The sequence below is a fragment of the Bathycoccus prasinos genome, assembly GCF_002220235.1.
Source record: "Bathycoccus prasinos genomic : Chromosome_11".
NCBI lineage: Eukaryota > Viridiplantae > Chlorophyta > Mamiellophyceae > Mamiellales > Bathycoccaceae > Bathycoccus > Bathycoccus prasinos.
This window is the reverse complement of record NC_023998.1, coordinates 241,973-258,827: the sequence shown is the minus strand read 5'-3', so window position 1 is coordinate 258,827 and position 16,855 is coordinate 241,973. Positions and strand designations below refer to the sequence as shown.

General features: G+C 50.7%; 11 protein-coding genes across 11 annotated transcripts; 4 read left to right on the top strand and 7 right to left on the bottom strand.

Moving 5' to 3' along the window:
• Positions 1–368: 368 nt before the first annotated feature.
• Positions 369–1,580, top strand: Bathy11g01440 (fructose-bisphosphate aldolase; the record flags this gene model as incomplete). The annotated part of the gene is made up of 1 exon (XM_007510232.1): positions 369–1,580. One exon carries the CDS (start codon positions 369–371, stop codon positions 1,578–1,580), a length of 1,212 nt encoding a protein of 403 aa, XP_007510294.1.
• A 355-nt stretch (positions 1,581–1,935) lies between these two features.
• Bathy11g01430 (predicted protein) lies at positions 1,936–3,789 on the bottom strand (the record flags this gene model as incomplete). The annotated part of the gene is made up of 1 exon (XM_007510363.1): positions 1,936–3,789. The coding sequence occupies one exon, from the start codon at positions 3,787–3,789 to the stop codon at positions 1,936–1,938; it is 1,854 nt and encodes a 617-aa protein (XP_007510425.1).
• Positions 3,790–4,324: 535 nt separating this feature from the next.
• Positions 4,325–5,572, bottom strand: Bathy11g01420 (PHD finger protein 10; the record flags this gene model as incomplete). The annotated part of the gene is made up of 1 exon (XM_007510162.1): positions 4,325–5,572. One exon carries the CDS (start codon positions 5,570–5,572, stop codon positions 4,325–4,327), a length of 1,248 nt encoding a protein of 415 aa, XP_007510224.1.
• A 186-nt stretch (positions 5,573–5,758) lies between these two features.
• Bathy11g01410 (predicted protein) lies at positions 5,759–6,919 on the bottom strand (the record flags this gene model as incomplete). Its single annotated transcript, XM_007510096.1, has 1 exon — positions 5,759–6,919. One exon carries the CDS (start codon positions 6,917–6,919, stop codon positions 5,759–5,761), a length of 1,161 nt encoding a protein of 386 aa, XP_007510158.1.
• Positions 6,920–7,208: 289 nt separating this feature from the next.
• Positions 7,209–9,899, bottom strand: Bathy11g01400 (predicted protein; the record flags this gene model as incomplete). The annotated part of the gene is made up of 1 exon (XM_007510344.1): positions 7,209–9,899. One exon carries the CDS (start codon positions 9,897–9,899, stop codon positions 7,209–7,211), a length of 2,691 nt encoding a protein of 896 aa, XP_007510406.1.
• Positions 9,900–10,162: 263 nt separating this feature from the next.
• On the top strand, positions 10,163–10,315 carry Bathy11g01390 (predicted protein; the record flags this gene model as incomplete). The annotated part of the gene is made up of 1 exon (XM_007510103.1): positions 10,163–10,315. One exon carries the CDS (start codon positions 10,163–10,165, stop codon positions 10,313–10,315), a length of 153 nt encoding a protein of 50 aa, XP_007510165.1.
• A 221-nt stretch (positions 10,316–10,536) lies between these two features.
• On the top strand, positions 10,537–11,268 carry Bathy11g01380 (predicted protein; the record flags this gene model as incomplete). Its single annotated transcript, XM_007510342.1, has 1 exon — positions 10,537–11,268. One exon carries the CDS (start codon positions 10,537–10,539, stop codon positions 11,266–11,268), a length of 732 nt encoding a protein of 243 aa, XP_007510404.1.
• Positions 11,269–11,372: 104 nt separating this feature from the next.
• Bathy11g01370 (predicted protein) lies at positions 11,373–12,758 on the bottom strand (the record flags this gene model as incomplete). Its single annotated transcript, XM_007510265.1, has 1 exon — positions 11,373–12,758. One exon carries the CDS (start codon positions 12,756–12,758, stop codon positions 11,373–11,375), a length of 1,386 nt encoding a protein of 461 aa, XP_007510327.1.
• An 801-nt stretch (positions 12,759–13,559) lies between these two features.
• Bathy11g01360 (unknown protein) lies at positions 13,560–13,958 on the bottom strand (the record flags this gene model as incomplete). Its single annotated transcript, XM_007510294.1, has 1 exon — positions 13,560–13,958. The coding sequence occupies one exon, from the start codon at positions 13,956–13,958 to the stop codon at positions 13,560–13,562; it is 399 nt and encodes a 132-aa protein (XP_007510356.1).
• A 380-nt stretch (positions 13,959–14,338) lies between these two features.
• Bathy11g01350 (unknown protein) lies at positions 14,339–15,343 on the top strand (the record flags this gene model as incomplete). Its single annotated transcript, XM_007510125.1, has 1 exon — positions 14,339–15,343. One exon carries the CDS (start codon positions 14,339–14,341, stop codon positions 15,341–15,343), a length of 1,005 nt encoding a protein of 334 aa, XP_007510187.1.
• A 98-nt stretch (positions 15,344–15,441) lies between these two features.
• On the bottom strand, positions 15,442–16,689 carry Bathy11g01340 (MYG1 protein; the record flags this gene model as incomplete). The annotated part of the gene is made up of 1 exon (XM_007510067.1): positions 15,442–16,689. One exon carries the CDS (start codon positions 16,687–16,689, stop codon positions 15,442–15,444), a length of 1,248 nt encoding a protein of 415 aa, XP_007510129.1.
• Positions 16,690–16,855: the final 166 nt, after the last annotated feature.

The window sequence follows — 16,855 nt, the reverse complement described above, 5'->3', positions numbered from 1 at the left end:
CGCACGTCACGGGACCGCGCGGAGAAAAAAAGAGGAATGCACGCGCGCGTGCATCCATCCAAAGCAGAAACGCTCTCGCCTCAAGCTCACTATTATTTAGGGTGTAAGTGCTTCGTCGTACTCTTTCCGTCCTCGAGTACTGCATGAGCATTTAAACCCTAAAAATACAAGTGCTTCCTTCGTACTCCTCAGTGCGTACGTCTTACTCAAAAAAAATCTTTCCCTTTTTTCACCACAAACGTTTACCTTATCTTTCGGGGATAATCATTTTCAGTTTCATCACTCTTACGCGCGCGCACGTATTAGAAGCAAAAACACGCACTAAACGCTTTGCACACGCTTTGCTCTCTGTAACAGATATAACCACCATGTCTTCTGCTTCCTTGCTCACGCAAAAAGCCTCCTCGGCCACGTTCGGTGGTCTCATCAAGGGCCAACGAAAGATCTCATCTTTGCGATCTTCGTCCAAAAAGACCATCACGAAAGCGGCGGTGTCGGTGCCGACGACGCTTAAAACCGGCGTGGTGACTGGCGCAGATTTCATCGACGTGATGAACCACGCGAGACACCACGGGTACGCCATCCCTGCGGTGAACTGCACCATGTCTTCGGTGACGAACGCGTGCTTGGAAGCGGCGAAAGTGGCCAACGCGCCGATGATTATTCAATTCAGTCACGGCGGGGGCTTGAACTTTGCCGGGAAAGGGTTGTCGAACGAGGACCAAAAAGCAGCCGTGACTGGGTGCGTGGCGGAAGCGTTGCGAGTTCGCGAGTTGGCGAAACTTTACGGCGTTCCGGTGATTTTACACACCGATCACTGCGCGAAGAACTTATTGGGGTGGTTCGACGGCTTGTTGGAAGCGAACGAGAAGTATTTCAAAGAACACGGAGAGCCGTTGTTTACCAGCCACATGTTGGACTTGTCCGAAGAACCGATCGAGGAGAACTTGGAGATTTGCCAAAAGTACTTGAAGAGAATGAAGGCGATCAACTGCTTTTTGGAGATGGAGATTGGGATCACCGGCGGCGAGGAAGACGGCGTCGATAACAGCGACGTCGCGCCGGAAGATTTGTACTCCAAGCCGGAAGAGATTCACGACGTGTACAAGGCTTTGCAACCGATTGCGCCGGACTTTTACTCGATTGCCGCGGCGTTCGGTAACGTCCACGGTGTCTACGCGCCGGGTAACGTCAAGTTGACGCCGACCATTTTGGGCAACGCGCAAAAGTACATCATCGAAAAGGAAGGCATCACCGGCCAAGAAAAACCGGTGTACTTTGTCTTCCACGGCGGGTCTGGCTCGTCTAGAGCGGAAATCCGTGAGGCTATTTCCTACGGTGTCATCAAGATGAACATCGACACGGACACCCAGTGGTCCATGTGGGAAGGCGTTCGCGATTACGAGGCGAAGAACAACGGGTACTTGCAAACGCAAATCGGTAACCCGGAAGGCGCGGACAAGCCGAACAAGAAGTTTTACGATCCGAGAGCGTGGATGCGCTCCGCGGAGTTGGCCACGGTGAAGAGATTACAAGGCGCGTACGAGGATTTGAACGCGATTGGCGCGTGCGCCAAGTAAATTTGTTTTCTTTTTTGTGATGAGTGCTGCCGAGGGGATTTTCCTTTTCGCGCGTGAAAGTCTTGAGAAAGTACGGGAGAATCACACGAAAGTTTCATCAATACGAAATATATAACTTACTACACGCATTATTATTCTTACCGTATTATCAGTATTATGGTCTAACTTTACAGCTTCTTTATATTAACAAAATTACAAATGATGATGATGATACGGGAAGTTCCGAATGTTTCGTCTCGCTGTTCTCTCGTCGTGAATCCGAGTTCTTTCTTCCCTTCTTGTTGTGGCGCGCCTTTTCAAAACTATTAAAATACGAACTACCGTCCATCTTCGTCTTATTTTTCTTCTTCTTCTTCTATTCAATCGTGTTGTTTAACAACTCGATCGAGAATCCACCCGGCGGAGGCATCGGAATGTTACACGCCGGACATGGGTACGAATACGAATTCGGCCCGTTGTCTCGCGCGTGCGTCACCATGTGTCGTCTGGCGTCGAGCTCGCACCGGTCGCACATGACGTGCCCGCATCTCGGCATCAACGTGAGCACGTTTACCGCCAAAGGATTGCCGTGCTGCACGGCGGCCGCGTGTTCGCACGCCGCGATGCCTACAAAATCGTTGCTTTGCCACTTTTGAACCTTATCTCGCGTGCTAAAAATGAGTCTCTCGACGTCAATCGCGCACGCGTGTTCGGCTTCTACCTCTCTCGCAATTTTTCGTTGTTCTTCGGTCACGGTTTCGTCGTCGCGTCGATATACCACCACGCCGTCGTTTTTTGCTTTCAATTCGTGCAATCTAATCCCGGAAATTTTTTCAATTTTATTATCCTCTTCTTCGTGAAAATTTTCCAACGTCACGACGAGGTTGAGAAAATGATTCAACGGCACGCGACCTCGCAAGTTCCGGCACCCGTACAACCTCAGTACTCTCATGTGAGAGTGAGGGTTAAGTAACGTTAGATTAGCGTCTAAGTTTTCGCAATAGCGCACGTCTAACGTGTGAATGTTCGGACAATTTTCCCAGATGAATTGCATGACTGCATCCGTCACCCCAGCTACGTTCACCATCGATAACGTTTCGATCGATTTCCCGGCGCGTTTCAACAACTTCAAAATGCTTCGTTGGGTTAGAAATCTACAACCATCCAATCGTATGTTCTTGCACAAACTCATCGCGTCGTCCTCTTTCAAAATCTCCAACAAGTTCCGATCGGAAATTCCAGTCTCCGTGGAAAGATTAAAATTCGATTTCCACACCAACGGCGACCGAATGCACCTTTGGAACTGTTTCGAAACCGTCGATAACGAAAGCACGAATCGCACGCCGTGCGTTTTCACCACCTTCTCCAACGCTTTGCACACCTCGTCGTCTCTCAATTCCCCGATGTTCGTTGTCGGTTTCGCTCTGTAGAGCGCGAATTGCACGTACCTTAACAACGCCGCCTCTTCCGCTTTCAACGCGTGCATATTCCCGCCGCCGTTGTACACGTCGACTTCGTTCGCTCTTTTCTTCAACTCCGTCTCCAAGTCCACCAACTCTTTTGTCAACTGTCTCCATTTGATTTGCGCTTCCTTTTGTCTCTCGAACCATCTCGAGATGACTTCATTTCCACCACCACGACCACCGTTGTTGTTGTTATCGTCGTTATTCAAGGAAGACGAAGACGAACCGACGGCAACGACGTAAACGACATCTTTACTCTTCGTCGCGTACTTCGCCTCCAACTCTTTCAAAGTCGCGCTCGCGGCGGCCAACTCGAAGCACAACCGCTTCGCTCGTCGCAGTCGCTTCGCGTGCGCCGCCAGCGGAGTATTATTACCGTCCTCGCCGTCGTTACTCTCATCGGTATTATTACTTTTCCTCTTCTTCTTTGACTTTGTCTTCTTTTTCTTTAACTTCTTCGACGTTATCGTCGGTACGCCGGAGAGTTCGTTCGTTTCCATCGACGCTCTTCGCTTTTGTCCTTGTCCTTGTCCTCCTCCTCCGGAACTCGCTCGTCTTTGTTGCAGTCTCGTTGGCGTCGAAATCGATTGCGTCTCTTCTTCTTCGGATGATCCTTCTTTGTCTTCTTTGTCTTCTTTGTCTTCGTCGTCCTCATCGCTCGATGTTTCCATCGCGTGATTCTCCTTCTCCTTCTTAAACGTTTCTTCCTCCTCGAAATCCTCCGTCGTTCCGGACATGGACGGCGTTTTCTGCGTCGCGTCGATCATTTGAAATCTCTTCTCAAAACAACGGAAACGGAGAACGAACGAACACACGGAAAGAAGAACACGAACGACGGAAAGAACTCTTTCGTTTCAAACGAAAAGCGCTGAAAAACAAACGCGATGTTCTTTTCGTACCGCGTGCGTGTGTTGTGCCTCTCTCGACGTGGAAAACACAATAAGAATAAGAAGCGAGAGTGTATTTAAGAGTGATTTTTTATGAGGGATGTCAGTCTCTTTTTATTGGAGGTTTTGAAAAATGTGAAGGTTTTAAAATACGCTGCGCGAGATTAGAACATTTACGTTTGTTGTAAAGCGCCTTCTCTTTCGAACGCGAAGAGCGAATAATACAGGTATATGCTTTGTATCTTTAAGATGTTTACTTAAAACGACCTGAGGTTTGTTCTCTCTCTTTCTCTCTTTACCTCTTCACGGGTCAAAATCCGCGCGCGCGGTATCTGCGTTTTTTTATTGTATCGCGCGATGTTTACGTAAACGCTTTTTTGTTGTTCGCTCGCTCTCGCTCTCTGTCTCTGTCTCTTCATACCACGTCAAATCCGAGGAATCTGGCGACAGCTTTGCGGCTGCGAAACGTCGCACCGTTTGGGCTGAAATAGAGAAAGTGCGATTGGTATCGATACATGGTACACGAACACTTCCACTCGCCAGACAAGGTTCCGCCGAGAGATTCGATGTATTCGCGGGTTTTCTGCAAAGCTTCGTCGCACATTTTCTCGATGGAAACGGTGGAATCTACTTTTGTTTTCTTCTTCGCGACGCCGGATTTTGAAGTGGTCGGTGAGTGCGTAGTTTCCGTCCGGTACGTGAGTAAGTTTGCGTACGAACTCACCTTCTTCTTCTTCTTCTTCTTTTCGTTGTGTTCGTTTCGCGGATTCTTCGCCTGCACGGCTGGCGATCTCGGCGGTACTTTCTTTCTTTTAATCGCGCAGCTCGCGCATACCCATTCGCCTTTTGGAACTTTTTCTAAACCGTAGCAAAACGTGTGATATCCTTGGTCGCACGAGTCGCACAAAACGAGCTTCGCCGGATACGTTCCCTTATCGCAAATCGCACAAATAATATTGTCTTCTTCATCCCGGTCTTTAGATACTCTCTCCTTGCGAACTTTACCTTTAGAATGCCACGGACACTCGCCCGCTATCCGCTTGCATATCTTTCCATTAACACACACGCGACCGCACATCTTCTTTCTCCTCGAAACGCCAACGCCATTCTTCTTGTCGCTTCTTCTTCGCGGCTTCATCCAATCCTCCTCTTCCTCGGATGCAAAAGTCTCTTCTTCTTCTTCTTCTTCTTCTTCTTCTTCTTCTTCTTCGCTCTCCCCGCTCGCGTCGGAATAAAACCTTTCTTCTTCTTTACCTTTTCTGTCGATCGTTTTCACGCGAACGCACTCGTCTTGCCCTAAAATCGAAATCGGCGACGACCCGATCAGCTCGAAGTCATCCCCTAGAGTTACCTTGACCTCTTTGCCTCTCAAGACTTCGATGTCCTTGAGCTTTTTCGAGACAAAGTCCGCGACGGAAACGCAGCCGTCCGTGCTCGCGACGAACTTATGTTTTCCATTTATGAGCACGCGAACTCTGTGAGGCGACGAGTGACCGAAGAAGAACCCTCCGCGTTGGTGTTGATGGTGTAACTGTTGTTCTCGAACTCCGGGGGGGAAATCGGAAACCGAATTTGGTTGAAGAAGAGAACGCCCCGTTCGATGATCCAAAGGAGGATGGTGGTTCTTCTCGAACGTAGGGCTGACCGGTAAGAACGTGTTCATGTATTTCTCTTGCGCGTACTTTGAGCGCGAAAGCCGCGTCGCGCAAAGCGCGGAAAAAGACTCTGAGGAGGTGCGTCAAAGATACAAAATTTGTGCAGTCTGTCTCTTGGATTTTGCACGTCAAAATACGCGCGAGATTTAGAACATTTACGTGCGTAAAGCGCCCTCTCTTTCTCTCTCTCATTTTCACGCCGGCACGGCTGCTTCGACGTCTTTTTCCCGGGGAGCATCTTTTTCTTCTTTCGCGACGACGGCGCTTGGTACCTCTTCGAGGAGAGGCGGCGGCGAAAACACGCTCTCTCTGTCTTCCTTTGAATAGGCGAACACGACTCTTCGACAGGTTGGACAGGACGCGCGCAATTGAAACCACGGGATGACGCAGGATTTGCAAAAGACGTGTTCGCACTCGAGGACGATCACTTGGTGTTGGTTCGATTGGAAGGTTTTCAAGTCTTCCAAACATAACGCGCAGGTGGTGAGATTTTGAAGGTCGTCTCGAGCGCGGCCTGCGATGAAAAGTTGCCAGTTTTTGTCTCCGATTTTACACGACGGAAGGCTTTGGAGCGTTTTCCGAGAGGCTGGGCCTGGTTCGTCAGCGACGAATAGGGTATCCCCGTTTTCGGCGGAGATTCGGAAGTTTGTCCTCGTTTCCTCGTCGTCGTCGTCGCTCTCAGTCATGGCGCCGTTCCCGGGGAGCTGCTCTTGCAAGACTCTGTGCAATACGTTTCTATCGTAATTAGAGAAGTCGCCCGTTCTAAACGCTCTCCTCAAATCTCTTCTCACCGCTTCCGTGCGATACGATTCTATCGAATTTTCCTCTATTCGTCGTCGACGTCGCGAAGAGCGTCTTCTTCTGTACCCTGGATTGGCGCCGGCGATGACCGCGTCCGCTAATCGATCGATCGTCGACGCGTCGACGACGCCGCGGCGAGCGTTATTATTACTAGTATCATTCGCAGCGAGGAACGCGACCAAAGCATCGCTCCCTCCTGCGCCTTCTTCTCTTCGCCAATCACCATTCGCCGCGCTTGTCTCTGGCAAAGACGACGATGCCAAAACAAAATGTGTCCTCAGCGCCGCTCTCGCCCTCTCTCTTCTTTCTCTTCGTTCTCGTCTCGAGGACTGCCTTTCGCACATATATCTTAAACACATAAACAAGACGGAAACGACAGGCAACGCCATCAAGACGATGAAAAACGAAAACGAAACGAACGTGTCTTCCTCGTTCGGTTGATTTCCTCTTCCCGATGCCTTTACAGCGGTCGCTTCTGAAGAAGAAAACGCTTCTTGCGGGGACGGAAATGTTCCCCTGGAGGGGGATAATAACGCGCGCTTTTGAAGCCGCATGTCGCTTCAAAGAAGGGAAAAGAACAGAAATACACGCACTCTTCGATGGGTTGTGCTCTTTTCAGGTTCTAAAAGCCGTGCGTGTTGTTCGCGTTGCGTAGTATTACGTATGTATTTGTGCGCTTCTGACGTGATAGATTTTATCGCGTATTTTGTGAATTCGAGGTTTCAATAAATGCAAAAACACGTATGTATTATGTAATAACAAAGCTATCGGTCGCGATCGTTTCAGCGACTCTGACAGTATTCCTTTTACATAAATAGAACAGAAGAAGACTCTTTGACGTTATTACGTTTCAGTCGTCGCGGCGAGATTAATGTTGTTGTTTCCGTCGTTTACGTCTGCGTCGATGTAATCGTCGTCTTCGTCCGAGTTGCTCTCTTCGTTCGCCCCTCGCCTTCGAATCATGAGCTCGTCTTCGAGAGAGGGCGTGGATGTCGGGCTGTTCGGTCGTCGGTTTCGGTTTTTGTTCTTCCAGTAGCGCTTGTCGCGACCGCCGTCGAAACGCAAGAGACGCAAACGTCCTTCTTTTGTTCCGTAGACTAGACCTCCGCCCGGGTGCGGGTGGAAGGTGGCGGCGTTGACTTCGTCTTCGGCGGAAGGAATGACTCGGACGAGGCCCATGTCGGCGACGCGGTAAACTTCGAGGATGGTGTGAACTGGTTGGTAGTTGCCACCATCCGCGACGAGGAGTATTAAGGAGGAGTGTTTGCGGCCGTACGCGACGAGGACGTGTTCGGAAGTTGGGGAGAATTGCACCGAGGTGAGACAGTGCGCCGCGCGAATGCGGCGAGCCGAGAGAACTTCGCCAAAGTTACGCTTTTGTAACGAGTAGACGCGGAGTTCGTAGATATGTTCACCGACCGCGTGGTGTTGACATATGACGCACGCGGCGAGGAAGTTCCCGCACGGAGAAAAGTGCGCGCCCATTTCGGAACAGAGAACGGCTCGGCGTAGAGTTAAGCACGCGTTTTCCAGCGCGACGTTTACGTTAGCCGGGTTGTATTTCCACAGCTTAATTTGCACCGCGCACGGTTGTTCCTGTCCAGGCCTAGAGCTGGTTTCTTCGGCAACTTGCTGTGCGAAGCGCGAGGCGCCGGCGTCGTAGGCGGCGTCTCGGCCGTGAATATCGACGACGCGAAGACCGCCGATGGTGTTTCGAATCGCGGCGAGGCGTCGTTCGCCGGCGTCGGCGTTGTACGCGTCGTGCACATCTTCGACGATTTCGACGTCACCGTCGGTCGTATCAGCACCAGCCAGCGACGGTGCCGTTCCTTCTCTTCCATCCATGTCAACATTATCCTGTCCTTGGACATTTCTGTGCGTTCTTCTGATGTACCCGCCCACCGCCGCGGCGACTTCTGCAGTCGTATCGACGTCCATGGGGGCAAGCAAACGACCTCTCAGAAATACCGGCGCGCGTTCGAGGTCTATCGATGCGCGTCTTCGCGAAGATGCGCGATCGAAATCGGGAATCGTTCTATTCGTCCGCGTCGTGGGAGCCGACGATACAATGTTTTGCGTCCCATCCTGATTGTTGGTGTCTTTTTGAAATAGCTCTCGTATCTTCTCCTCTCTCTCCTCCGCGTCGTTATTTTTGCTCGCTTCTTCTCGCTCTTTCTTCTTCTTCGCTCCTGCTACTTGTCCCGCTGCGTTTCTATATCGCAGTTGATTAAGGTCGCTGTTGAAGTTCCCGCGAAAACCTCTCGCGACGTACACCCCGCTCTCCAAATCACTCGGCATTTGCACCGCCACGAACGGACTCGGGCCGGTATAGCTCAACCCAGTCACCGCGATGTTTGCTGCTCCCATATTGATAGAGCTACCGCCAGGTGTGGGCTCCATGTCGTGTTCGCTCACCTCCGCGGTCAAAATCAACGGCAACCCTCTCGGGCGAAACAAAGCGCATCGCAAACTCCGTTTCGTTTTCAACAATATATTCACCGTCTCCTTACTCTCTTCAATTGGCTGTTGTTGTTGTTGTTGTTGTTGCTGCTGCTGCGTGCTCTCAGGTGTTCTTCTTGGGTTATTCACTTCATTATCAATCATCATCATCTGTTGTTGTTGCAGTTGTTCTCGCAGTCGCGCCTGATACTCCGGATACTTCCAATACGTCAACCGGTGCCCGCTGGCGACTAAAACGCACCCGCCGTCGAGCGAAAACGCAATCGACGCGATCGGTTTATTAAAATCCCTCACCGCAATGCACTTGCCGCTCCCACTCTCTCTCGTCCCACTTTCCTCGCATCCGCTAATATCCCACACTCGCACCGTATTATCCAACGACCCGCTCGCTAACACGTTCGGATTCGACGGATGAAACCGAACGACCCACGGCGTCCTCCTGTGCCCGCAGAGTGTTTTCACCAACGTCCCGCTGGAAACTTCGATGATTTTCACCGTGTGGTCTCCGTGCGTGCTCGCGACGTGCGTTCCGTCGCAGCTGTACGCGTTCGCGATGGTCGATCGCGGGTTCGGGAGTAACGCGCAATACCTCGCGGCGAAACGTTTCAAGGAATCTCTCTCGACGAAGTTCTCCAGCGACGTTTTCGCCGACGACGTCGAGGACGAACACGAAGTCCTTCTTTCTTCTGAGCGTATCGTTGGTTTCCTTTGCCTCTCTTTCCTTCGGTCGTCGTCTTTCTCCTCCTCGTCGTCGTCGTCGACATCATCTTCGTCCTCGTCCTCCTCTTCGTCGGTCGTCGGACTCGAGTCGTCTCCGTCGTCGTCCAATTCTCCCGCGTTTCCTCCTCGACGCGTTAATAATGCATTCCTCCGCTTCTTTGAAACAACGACTGTTCTTTTCGTTGAACAACCGTAGGTTTCTCGCGCGCGCAAAGCGTCGTGGAGAGAGTTGTTCGTTTGAGTCGCGTTGTTCACTCTCGTTGTCTCTCCGTCGTTTCCGTCTCTTTGCATCATCATCTCTCGAACTTCGAGCAAAGCTTTTTCTCTTTGGGGGAATGGTTCGATGTGCTCCATTTTTTACGCGCAAGAATCTTACACGCTTTCTCTCTCTCTCTCTCTCTCTCTCTCTCTCTCTCTCTCTCTCGAGCGCGAAGAAGGTGTTTGTGTCCGTCGACGGGAAAGAGAGTCTTTCTTTCTTTCTTTCCGTGAAAAGTGTCGCCGAGGGTAAAACGCGAGGTACGTATACGCGCAAACCATCACAGAGAGAAAGAATTCATTGAATTGCGTCTCGCCGGGCGCTTTGCGTGTGAGACTACGCGAGAGGTAACACAGAGAGTATGTCCACGCCACCACCGCCGAAACCGTGGGAACGAGCAGAAGGAGCGGCTTTGACTCCCAGCAGTTCTTCTAAAGACACGCCGTTGGCGAACGCGCAAATGATGAAACCGTGGGACGTCCCCGGCGCAGGGGAAACGCCGTCTGGTAGGTGATTTGTGCATTTTGACCATCTGATACTCACGTCTAAACTTCGATTATTCTCTTTCTTTTCACTTCTTTTACTCTTCGTAACGATAACGATTTTACAGCGAACGTGAGGACGGAATCGAACCCGACCGGGGAGACGAGAGTGCCCCGCGGTCGACCGACGACGGGGGAAAATCCGGGATTGACCAGCGAGGCGGAGCCGGCGGCGGAGGCGTACGGCGGCGGAATGTCGTACGGAGGAGGAGGAGGAGGATACGGAGGAGGATACGGAATAGATGGTGGATATGGAAGTAGGTACGGGAGTGGGTACGGGAGTGGGTACGGAAGTGGGTACGGCGGCGTGTCCTCCTACGGCGGCGGCGGGTATGGTTCTTCGATGTACGGAGGCGGCATGTACGGCAGTCGCTACGGATCCGGATACGGTGGTGGTATGTATGGTGGTGGGTACGGTGGTGGGTACGGTGGTGGCATGTATGGTGGATACGGTGGCGGATACGGCGGCGGCATGTATGGCGGCGGCATGTACGGACCGACCGGTCCGATGTCCTTCGATCCGAACGAACCGGTGAATCCAGCCATGTCCGCGTGGTCGAAAATTATGCGCACCTTATCCGACGTCGTCCATTTCTTCGGTAAGATTAGCTTTTTAGTGGACGAAAACACGCAAGCGTTGCATTTTTTCGTCGGGAGTTTGTTAGGAATGTTAGATCGAGGCCACGTGTTGTACAAGGAAATGTCGAGGATCGTGCTGAAAACGTTGGGGTACCCGGTGCCGGAGCGGCCGCCTCCGTTTGATCCTTTGAGAAGAGGCCAACAGCAAGGACAGCAAGGACAATATAGCAACGGGTACAATCAAAATACAAATCAGCAGCAATATCAGCAGCGAAATAATAATAGCAGCGCTAACTTTGACGAGGCGTACATGGACGGCGCGTGGGGGAACGCGAACGCTCCATAATAGTTTTTAAAAATAGCACGAAATGGATTGTAGAAGTTTTCATCAAAATAGAACGAAAACATAAATATAGAAGAAGAAGAAGAATAAAGAGAAAACGGTGTGGATTAAAGCTCATCTCGCTTCGCACCTCCCGACGCTGCAAACTCCTTCAGCGCCTTTACGAAATCGCCTTTCTCCACGCACAGTTGGCACGACACGTTGTTCGCGGCTAACATCGCTTTCAACTTTGCCACGCGCATCTTGGAAAAATCCATACTCGGATCAATCGTCGTGCCGACGATGTCTCTCGTTCGCATCTTCCTATCGCAATACTCTCTATTCGCGTGTTCCATCAACCACGGCTCGCTCCAATCGGAAGGCTTTGCCGCGTCGTCCATCCACTCTTTCTTCTCACCTACGACCGATCGCTTAAAGTCGCCGTCGCAAAACACCACCAACGACGGGATTTTGTCCACGTCAAACATCAACGCTATTTGATTATTCGGCGCTCGAACGTCCGCGAATTTCACTTCTTTGTGCACTTTTCCCACGTTATACGAGGCAATCTTCAACCAGTTCGGCGTCGTCTGTTTGTTATTGAAATACAAAACACACACCGACTTCACTCCTTGTCCCTCCGGACAGTGTTTCTCTCTAAATTTCGTAAACATCTCCGGCTTACGAATCGACTCCGCTTTACTCGGCAAATTCTCAAACGCCCACTCCTTCACTTTCGCGTAGTTCACCGACTCTCCGTCGTACTGTTTATTCACCCCAGCTACTCTTAACTTCACCTTGGGATACTCCGACACCCCTTCCTGCAAGCACAACGCCTTCTCCTTCTCGCAATTCACCGCTCCGACTCTGGCGAATCCGTCCAAATCTTCGTTCAGCTTTTCCATATCCTTCACGAACCGTTTACAGTGCTGACACCACGGCGCGTAAAATTCAATCAACCAAACGTTCTTCGCGTTGCTATCGGGGAACTTGGACCGTTTCAAATTCTTCGTCTTGTGCCCTTTCTTGGGATCGTACAAATCCTCCTTCTCCCTCGGCGGTTGTTCTCGTCTCTGTTGTTGCCGCCTCCCGCCGCCGCCGCCGCCGCCGAACATGTCCCCGAACGGATCGAATCCTCCTCCGCCGCCGCCGCCGCCAAACTCAAACGTGAACGTGTTACCACCTCTTCCACCGAAACCTCCGAACGGGTGCCCTCCGCCGAACGGGTTCCCGCCTCCTCCTCCGCCGCCGCCGCCGCCTTCGCGTTGTTTCAATCCTTCCTCTCCGTACTGGTCGTAAATCTGCCTCTTCTCTGTATCGGTGAGAACTTCGTACGCTTGGCCAATCTCCGCGAATTTCTCCTCGGAGCCGCCTTTATCCGGGTGGTGTTTCATCGCTTCGCGACGGTAGGCTTTCTTTAACGTTCGATCGTCCGCCTGTCTGTCCACGCCGAGGACTTTGTAATAGTCTTTCCCTCCAGCGCAGAGGATTTCCCCGACGAAACCAATCGTCATCGCGAGGAGGAAAAAGAAGACCGAGGATGACGATAAAGAGGAAGAGAAGGAGGAAGAAGGGAAACGAAAGATCATGATGACGATTCAGAGGACGACAAAACGCGTTTCGTCGACGCGGGGTACGTTTTGTTGACGTCTTCGCGCGGTAAAGATGGAACGCGCAGCAAAGTGGAAAAGTGACGAAAAGACAGACTTGAGAGGACAGATGAGATTTCCGCCGTCGGCGCGCAGATGTTAGATGTGTATATATGTATATATATATATGTATATATCGCGAACAGCCATTATTAACTTTATTGAAGGCTGTTCGTTCACTTGTTTAATATATATAAATACGCCGCGCTACTCTCGTCGGAGTCTCTTTTAACTTGCGCTCGGGATGTCCCGTTCGGGCTTGGGATTCGAGCAGCTCTCTCTCTCTCGCTCTCTCGCTCTCTCGCTCTCTCGCTCTCTCTCTCCGTACGCGTGCGCGTCCTTCTACTATAACTCCGTCTTCGTTGCATCGCTCGTCTTTGCTAAAATCTCAAACCCTTCTATCCTCTCTTTAAACATCCCCTCGATATCCTCTCTCGACCACGCTTGGTCCACGTCCACCGCCTCCTCGATGGCGTCTTCGCCGACTCTCGCATCTCGAGTGAACGTTATCGTCGCCGGCGCGCCTTGTTTCATTTGCAGTTTCAACTTCGAATAAAACTCTGAGATTCGTTCCGGTTGTTTTTGTAACGATATTTTCTTCCCTTGTTCCGTCTCTTTCCCCGGGTTGGAGACTAACTCCTTCAGACCGGGAAAGTTCGCCAACCGTCACGAGCACGCCGTTATCGTCGCGCGATCGAATTTGACACCATTAAACGCATCGTCGTTTTCATCCTCGTCGTTCTCTTTGCAACACTCCAAGCACTCGCTCACGAACTGGTTTTGGTAGTCGTTTTCTCCCAGCGCGTCTTTCAGTGCGACGCGGCAGTAGTCGCAGCGCACCACGTTCGGGTCGTACCCACGGTCGATGCATTTGGAATTCGAGCGCAGTTGTGATGATGTTGACGTTGTTGTCGTTGGATCCTCCTTTTCCGCGACGGCGACGGGAGCATACGAAGAAGAAGAAGAAGAGAGGAAAAGGAACGCTCCGAAGATGACAACGACGAGAGAAGAAGAAGAAGAAGAAGAAGAGGAGGAGAGTTTGCGAGTCGTCGTCCGCTTCTTCATCATCATCTCGTCTTAAACTTTAGGTGTTGTTGTGGGGAAAGACACGCTCTGAAAAAGCAGTTGAGCAGTTTGGTGGTACAAAGAAGACAAAGACCCTCTTCTCCTCGGGCGGTGGTGGTGGTTTAGGATGTCGGTCGTGACGCGCACGCAGAGGGCATTTTCGCCGCAGCTTCTCTCTCGCACAGAAAGAACTCTTTCTCTCTCTCTCTTATATACACACACATGTGGTCTCTTCTTCTTTTCTTAAAAACGTCTTTATTTATTTTTAGATCACAAAAAAGAGTGCGCGTTGACCAAACACCTCTTCCTCTTTTCTCTCTCTCTCTCTCTGCGTCTCTTCACCTCTCTCGTTGAGTCTTGTCTTCGCGACAACAACAGAGATGATTAAGGACGCGTCGTCGTCGTCGTCCTCTTCTTCTTCTTTGTTTCAAATCTCCGCGAAAACTCTCGAAGAAGCTTTCGCACAAACCTCGTACCTCTCGTACGAGACAGTCAAGCAGAGCACACAAAGAGCGTCTGTGTTCGCGAGAGAGAAGGCTTTGCGAGAACGAGAGAAGAGGAAAGAGGCGAGCGAACGAGCGAAGAAAGAGTTGAGAGAAGAGCATGCGAGGATTGAGAGAGAAATCGAGAGAAGATTGGAAAGGAAAAAGGAGGAGGAAAAGGAGGAAAAGAAGGAAGAAAGCGAAGAAGGTTTTTCGGATGGGAACTTTTGTCGACATCGCGAGAAGGAAAGAGATGAGACGAAGCAAAAAGAATGCGAAGAACGGAGCGAACACGAGAAAAAAGACATCGTTCGACTCGAGTCGGAAGCGGCGAGGTTGAAGCAAAAGCAAACGTTACTCGAAGTTGAGTTTGAAATCGAAACGAAGAGAGAAGCGGAGCGCTCCGAGCGAGAGGCGAGATTGAAAGAGAAGGAAAGGAGTAGAGAACTAGAGAAGTTACGAAAGGAGGTCGAGGTTACGAAGGAAACGTTAGAAAACGAACAGTTATCTCACGAGAGATTCGTGCAAAGCATGCTCGGAGACGCTACATTTTGGACGAGCGAAGTCGAGAGGAGAAACGAGAAACGCGAGGAAGACGCAGAATCGGAAAGGAAAGCTCTGCTCGAGACGCTCGAGAGGACAGACGCGAAAGCGACACGATTGGAGGAAGCGAAAGATGCGTTGAGAAAAGAAATGGAGAGACGAGACGCGCGACTGAAAATGAACGCGAGAATCAAAGAGCGTGTTTCCGCTCAAATCGTCATCGCGAGATGTTTCCGAACGCATAGGGAGCGAAAGCGAGAGAGCGAACTTCTCGAAAAATCTGCTTCCAAGAAAAAGAAAAAGAAAAAGAAGAAACAAAAGGGCGCAGCTACCACAACTAAGGCTGTTAAACCTCGTTGAATAATGCGTCTGTTCTTTCTTATATCTGTTTTGAATTCACTTGAATGCCCACAACAGTATTAGTTTCTCGAAAAATCTTTCGCATGGTTTTTTCACTATCAATCTTTCGCTTCCAACGAGACTCGCGCCATTTCCAACGCGCCTTCGTACGTATCGTTCCCTCCGATAAACAACCCGTTGTGGACAAATACACATCCGGGAATTCCGCTCTTTTCGCTCAAGTCTTGATCTCTCAACCCGGCCCATTCTTTTTTCAACCCTTTCCTCTTATCGAAACTCCCAGCCGCGATCGGTACGGTCGCCACGCGCCACTTCTTCGCACTTTCGTCCTCGAACAACACAAACTCCACGCGCTTCTCCTCGGAATCCAGCCCGGACTCTTTCTCCACCTCGTACAAATGGTCCTTCCACGGACAGTACTGCTCCAACTTTATAATCTTCCCAGACGTGTCCACTTCTTCTCTCTTTGCAATCGCCTCTTCCACCGGCTTCCTCCCTGGCAACCACACGTTCGCCAAATAGTTCAACTCTTCGTCAAACTCTTTCCCGGCGAGCGCGACCGCTTTCAAAAACTGTTCCATCTGCCGTTCCGCGGTGAACGGTTCGTTCCAATTCGGGTTCAGCTTTCCAACTCGACTGGATAAGTTCGTATTGTTCTCGTAGTTCGGTTCCGCGCCTTCCAAAATATCGTATTGCGAAACTCCGTTATCGACGCCGTCCACCGCTTCGATAAAACTCTTGTACATCTTCAGATACAACTGATTGGTCATCGGGTCCTCTACACTCTTCTCGATCTTCTTGCTCACGATTTCCTTCCCGAAGTGTTTATACACCAACCCAGCGGAGCTTAACTTGGTCTTGAAATCGTTAAACGTCTCCGAGAACCCTTTTTGGTGGTGGTCGAAGCGTAACTTTGCGACGTCGTACTCCGCGCCGACGTCGAGAACGACCGCGCATTTCGCCAACGCGTCGGCATCTCTCGTGCGAACGATTCGGCAGTTGGAGAACTGCTCCGTGTTTTGAAGCAAGTAGCACCCCAAAGCTTCGTCGCAGTGGAACGACCCATCGTGCGTGCCGATGGTGTCTTCAGTTCCCGTCATGGATTGATGCCTTTTCGATGATGTTGCCGCTGTTTTCGTATCTCCGAAATCTCTCTTGGACATGCGCGTTCGGGAAAAGTGAACTCGACGGTGAGGAAACGTCTTCCTTTCACTTTCGTTTACGAAGAGGAAAGAAGAAGAGAGACGCTTTATTCCAGACGACGATTTAGAAAACGAGGACGAGGAGTAACGAGAGCAGAGCCTGAAGGAAGTTTGATGATGAAACGTCGAGAAGAAGAGCGACATAAAAGTGATGAATTCAGATATGTTTTTGTGCTTTTACGTGAATGGATTTGAGTCTTCATTCTACGGCTTCTGGCTAAATGTTCGCGCGACCCTTATATCGTCTCGAATTCTCATAAATAGTTATGATTCCCGATATACTTCCACACTTTTCATTCCTCCCCAGTCA